The 6508-nt window shown below is 36.6% G+C and overlaps 1 protein-coding gene across 1 annotated transcript; it reads right to left on the bottom strand.

Annotated features, from left to right (window-relative positions):
- Positions 1-149: 149 nt before the first annotated feature.
- Positions 150-1100, bottom strand: LOC102475547 (olfactory receptor 4A47-like). The gene has a single exon (XM_006170879.2). The coding sequence runs from the start codon at positions 1086-1088 to the stop codon at positions 150-152; it is 939 nt and encodes a 312-aa protein (XP_006170941.1). The 5' UTR covers positions 1089-1100.
- Between the last annotated feature and the right edge of the window lie 5408 nt (positions 1101-6508).

Genomic DNA, 6508 nt, shown 5'->3' with positions numbered 1-6508 from the left:
GGGGCGGGTGATTTCTCACTTTCTGTCTCTCTGTCTCTCTCTGTCTCTCTGGCAAGCGCACAGGCCCTATAGCAAAAACCTCTCAATAATTAAATAAATAAATAAATAAATAAATAGGGCCTAGTGTCAAATAACTGTCTTCATTTAGGTTAAGTCGCTAATCTCCTTTTTAATAAGACTTTTCTTCCCCACAGCATCTTCATTGCATTTTTCATTTCTGAATTTCTCAGTGAGTAGATTAAGGGATTCAGCATTGGAGTGACTACTGTATAAAACACACTTAATGATTTGTCAGTGGGGAAGGTCTTAACAGGCCTTACATACATTAAAATACAGGGAACAAAGAAGATGACAACCACAGTGATATGAGAACCAGAGGTTGAGAGGGCTTTACGCCTCCCTTCCTGACTAAGGTTCTTTAGAGAGTGCAAGATAACACTGTAAGAGATGAGTAAGACCAGAAATGAAATCGTACAAATCAGTCCAGCATTGGCCACCACTAACAGGCCAATGACATAGGTGTCCGTACAGACAAGTTCCAGTAAGGGATACATGTCACAGAAAAAGTGATCAATGACATTGGGGCCACAGAATGGGAGCCCATAAATAGTGCTTAGTAAAACTATAGCATGTAAAAATCCTCCAAGCAAGGACACCACCAATAACACAACACACATCTGTCGCCTCATGATAACCAAATAATGCAAGGGCTTACAGATGGCCACATAGCGGTCATAGGCCATCACCACCAGAATAAGGATCTCTGACCCACCAAAAATGTGCTCTATAAAGAGCTGAGTCATACAAGATTGAAAAGATATGATATTTTCTCCAAAGAACAAGTCTGAAATTAACTTGGGTGTAATGGCTGAGGAATAAATCATGTCTGTAAGTGATAAGCAAGCAAGAAAGAAGTACATGGGTGAGCCTAGGGTCTTACTGACAGTAATAGTCACAACGATGAGCAGGTTGCCCACCATGGTCAAAATGTAGAAGAGCAGGAACATCACGAAAAGCACCTTCTGTTCCACTGGGTTTTGTGTGAGGCCCGTGAAGACAAAGAAAGTCACATTGTTCTTTGGTTCCATTTATTGTTTATAGGGACTGATATCAGATCTTAGATGCCCTTTACCTATAAAACTTTAGAAGGGAAAAAACTTTAAATGCATTATAGCCTTATCTTTCATTTATTTATTTAATTATAAGTATGTATGCAGTACATATTTATGTGATCAGTCAGACTTCAAGAACCGCTCAGTGGAAAAAGACACAATTCATTATCCTCACTTATACAGACATGAGACATGTCAGACAATTAGACACTGATTTAATAATGTGATTGTAAAATATTCATTTCATTGTACAAAAACACAGTGTAAAGAAATATGAATCAGTGAGATCAGGAAAGGCTTTTCAAAGGAAGCCATGTCTTAGCTGAACTATAAAACACAAGTGAGAAGAAAGAGAATATGAAAAGACATTTCATAAAGTCATGCATCACATATAAATTCACAGAAGGATACACTTGGGAAACCTCAAAGGGATTTACATATTCAAAAAGGATGGACTGATTATAAATGATTCTTTTGATATTATATCACTCTCCTGCTCAAAGCCTCTATAGTGGATTCCACCCTACATTAAATAAAATCCAATCTTTTGGCCAGTAAAACTCTCAGTGATTTGAAGGCAGACTGCCTTTCCAAATTCTTCTATTACAATTTTTCAAATTCTTCCTGCTCTAGATTGTTGGCTCTTCTTTAAATATACAATGTTTTCTCCCTTCTCTTTACTTTCATTCATTTTGTGGAAATGTTTATTTTCAGGGACTAGAAGTAGTTCAACTTAAAGAGTTGTCAAATTGTATAAACATAGTAATTATTGTGAATTTACAACCCTTAAAATGGGAGAAAATTGTAAAATATGCTTCAGAAAAGGGAGTGATAACCAGAAGACACAGGAAATCAAGTAGCTTACCTGGAAGAAAATGATTAACCGAATTAAAAGATGGGGAAATGAACTGAATAAACAACGCTGAGGAAGACATGAATAGTCAAAAACAATGTGAAGAAATATCCCTCATCATAAGGAAAACACAGATCAAAAGCACAATGAGATATCACCTAACCCCAAGCAAAATGGCAAAGATTGAAAAAAAAATTTATAGGTGCTGGTAGAGATGTGGTGAAAGGGGAACTCTCCCACATTGTTGGTGGGAATGTAAACTACTCCAGCCACTGTGGAAAACAATATAGAGGTTCCTCAAAGACTGGGTTACTACCCAAAGGACAGGGGAATGCTCAGTTGGAAAAGTGCTTGCACATCTATATTTATTGCAGCATTATTCACCATGGCTAAGACATGGAACCAACCCAAATGTCCATAAACAGATGAATGGACTGAAAAAAATGTGGCACATATACTCCTTGGAATACTATTCAGCCATAAAAAAAGACCCAGGAATTTGATAGAAAGTGGATGAATATGGAAGATTTATTGCTGAGTGAAGCAAGTCAGTCTAGGAATGAGAGACATTGTATGTCTCCACTTAACATATACTGACTGTCCACACTTTATGGAGAACATAAAAGCATTGAAAATTGTTATGGATACTGGGGTCAAAGTGGAAGGAGATTGATAGAGGCGAAGAGTTGTAGGGAAGGACATTTGGGAAAATAAATAAATAGGTAAGACATTTGTGGGACACAGATATGGTTTACTACATAGTGATGATGTCGTGAATAGTCTTCTCAAGTAGACTGGCCTGAGGTTTACATTATGCTGGGTAAATTCTTACAATCTAAATGATGTATAATGATTGACTTGTAAATAAAAAAATAAAAAGCCAAAAAATCAAGGAAGATAAAATTTTTAAAAGTTTCTAGTAAGTTCAATCTTTTATTTGTCCATCACTAAAAACATTTATATGATACATACATTACTTTAGGCCTTTCAAAGAGTGTCCACTTATTTACTGATGCCTAAGGTCATATCATTAGAGGCAAAATATTGGTGATTCTGGGGAATCATTTTTCATCATTAATTACCTATTTTTTCAAAGAGCAATATATGTCCTAAAGTAATAAGATAGCTACCGATTTTACTTATAAATTTATTTAATTTTTATGAAAAGTATCATATTAATATAGACCAGCACTTTTCTATTTCTTCTTATTCTTCTCAGTGATATTGAACTTTCCTTTAGGAAGAGTCCATTGAGCTGACTATTATGTCTGCTGATAAGTATCGCCTTCTAAATTGAGAGGCTTAGTTTACATGTTCTAAAACCAAAATGCAAGACCAGAGAGAGATGCAGCAAGAGTGCAACATTCTGTGAGACTGAACCACTTTCAAACAGTGTGATGTTCTATGTAATAAGAAACACACAGATGAGAAGCCTGGCTTCCACTATTAACCGTTACGGTCTTACCTTTTGAAGTCTTGCTCTCAGTCTCAAGGAAAACTTAACTTACTCACAAGGACCTGGAAATGCCTCTTCTATATGGAATTATCACAGAAAACAAAAAATTCCATTAGTCCCAGAGGATACAGTTCAATTCACTTTACCATGTCTATGCATTTTCTTCACAGAATCCCCTAATAGGTGAAAAATTGTTAATACTTGCATTCTAGATGTATTTCAAAGAAATTCCAATTAAGCAAAAAACAAATTCTCATGTTAGGACAATTTATTAGAAGGGAAACCAAATCCTGTCTACATACAAATATAACAAATATTGAAAGCTCTGTTACAGGGAAAACTCTTCTCTAGTAATCAAATTTTTAGTAACTTAAAAACAAACAAACAACAAATTACCATTCAGGCTTTTTGCCCTTCTCACTGTATTGTGTTAGCATGGCCAACCTAGTTCTACTCAGGTTTTAAGAAGAAATTCTTGAAATAGTTATTTCTCTTCTTAAAAGAGATATAAGTTGTTAAGAGAATAGTATCTCCCCCAATGGGGCAAAGATCACTGGACATTTTATATCTGCTAACTACAGTTAATATTGAGTACTATAACTGGAGTATGTCCAAGACTCATTTTTGCTTAATTAAATGCACTGGGATTTCTACAATTTTTTAAAAAATATACTTGTATACAAATATACTGTTAGACCAGTTACATACCTAGGGTCAGGGAGATATACTAAGGAAAAATAAATGGCTTGAGAACTATTATGAAATTATTCAGTTAAAACGAAATATGTGTCTAGTCATTTTGTTTCAAAGAAAGTATCTCCATCTATTTCCACTCTATGTTATAGCAAGATTTTCTTTCTTTTTAACCAAACTGATATTTTTTTCTACACTTAAATGTGGAGTGAGTCAGGCCAACAAGTGCTGTAGAGGGTAAGGCACTAAATCCCACATTGCTGACACTGCAGTTAGAGTTGAGTGGACCCAGCAGCTTGAAAATCACCTGTGTCAGTGTGTGCGCAAAATCTCAAGAAGAGAATGGAAAAGAAAGCACTGTGGCATAACAATCCCTGCAGGGGGCGATTTGTTACTTTCCTTCTCTCTCTCTCTCTCTCTTTCTGTCTCTCTGGCAAGTGCATGTGCTCTATAATCAAAACTAAAAAACAAAAATGTGGTTCAGATATGTTAAAATCTTATGCATAAATTTTATAGAACTAAAATAGCTATGGAATAAAAAATATCCATTTGTGAAATCTCATTCTCAACTATAGTTAAAAAATTTTTTTTGAAATCCTTTCATAAGATAACAAAAACAGATCACAGATGTTCCTTGGAGGGAGTGACAAAGAAAGTGAATCTGATGAGATGTATCAGAATATGAGACAATGCAGTAAGAAAAAAAAAGGAAAAATAAATGCTTAAAAGATTTCTATTTTCATAAAATGCTTTATTTTCCCTTTAGAATTACAAACTAGTGTGTTTGTATTGCATTAATTATGAATATTAAAATTTTCATGGTGCTCATAGCTTCTGCTCTAAAAGATTCTTCCCAAGACATGCTTTTTTAATTTTCTTTTTTTTTTTTTTTTGGAGAGGTTTTTGCTACAGGGCGTGTGCGCTCACCAGACAGACAGAGAGAGACAGAGAGACAGAAAGCGAGAAATCACCCCCCAGAAGGGATGGTCACACTGCAATCCCTTCTCCTCCATTCTCCTCTAGGGATCTTGGGCATGCACGCACACGCGCCCAGCGTGAGTTCCAAGCCACCGGGTCCAGGACACGAACCACGGTCGACTACGTGGGAGTCCAGCGACATAGCCATTACGTTAACTGCTGGTTCCACCAAGACATGCTTTTGTAAATGAACTTCACTGATAGACTCAGAATGTAAAATAATCTATAGGATTACTGCTCAAAGTATATACAAAGATCATACACTTCAGAACACTGTAATTATTTAAAAGGCAGATATGTTCATCTGAAAATAGTCCCATTAAATTAGAATCTCTAGTGTTGCGCCCTGGGGATTTAGATTAAAAAGAAACTTAATTTCTCACAGTGCATCAAAGATTAGCAACCAATAAAAAATGCAATAAATAAGATGTTCTTCTCTTGTTAATAGCTGCCCCTCAGAAAGTTTATATGTCAGAATCAACATACTTTGACAGATAATGTTAACTAGGTCCTGAATCTTTTACAAATATTCTTTTCTCCTTACCATCCAAAGGATAAAATCATCTAATGTTTGAGTTACTTCTCCAGTTAATTCAGCATTTAACTCAGAGATTCCTCACAGCATTTTTCACCTCTGTTTTTATAGCATTTTTTACTTCTGAGCATATAGATGAAGAGATTCAACATAGAAGTTCCCTTAGTACAAAACACAGCCATAGTTTTACCAATGAAAAATGTGTCAATGGGCCCAGATACACCAAAACGCAGTCAACAATGAATGAGATTACCACACTGTTGTGAGAGACACAGTGGAGAGGGCTTTGTGTCTGCCTTCCAAGCCAGGATATTTCTAAGTGTATAGAATGACCACATAGGAAACTATCAAGGGGAGGAAATTAAACAGGTAGATAAACACACTGTTGTCAACAAAAAAGAGACCAAAGGCAATGAGTTTTAAGCCACCATGTGTGTGCATGCTCAAAATCATGATAGGAGAATGGAGGAGAAAGGATTGCAGTATGGCCATCCCCACAAGTGTGATTTCTCACTTTGTGTTTCTCGGTCTTTCTCTGTCTCTCTGGAAAATGCACGCACATTGGTTACTGACTGACAGTAACCGTCACAACAATGAGCATATTGCAGCCATGGTCAAACTATAGAAGAACAGGAATATCACAAAAAGGACTTTCTGTTTCTCTGGGTTCTGTGTGAGGCCCAAGAAAGCAAAGAAAGTCACATTGCTGCTTGGTTCCATCTACTTGTTTGCCGGGGTCCGGCCTCGGCAGTGGAGGGTGGCTCATACACAGGAAGGCGACACGGCTGTTCAGAAACAACAAATTAGACTGAGACCTCTTTGCTCCTTAGCATGTTCTCAGCCGGCCACAGCCAGAGCCAGCTCCAGGCTGCTGCTGCGCT

Source organism: Tupaia chinensis, unplaced genomic scaffold (genome assembly GCF_000334495.1).
Source record: "Tupaia chinensis unplaced genomic scaffold, TupChi_1.0 Scaffold149104_1, whole genome shotgun sequence".
Lineage (NCBI taxonomy): Eukaryota > Metazoa > Chordata > Mammalia > Scandentia > Tupaiidae > Tupaia > Tupaia belangeri.
Note: the sequence above shows the minus strand (reverse complement) of the source record. Positions and strands in the feature narration are given on the sequence as shown.

Excerpts from the sequence above, each read along its gene's own strand:
- LOC102475547 (XM_006170879.2), bottom strand. The coding sequence starts at position 1,088 with ATGGAACCAAAGAACAATGTGACTTTCTTTGTCTTCACGGGCCTCACA.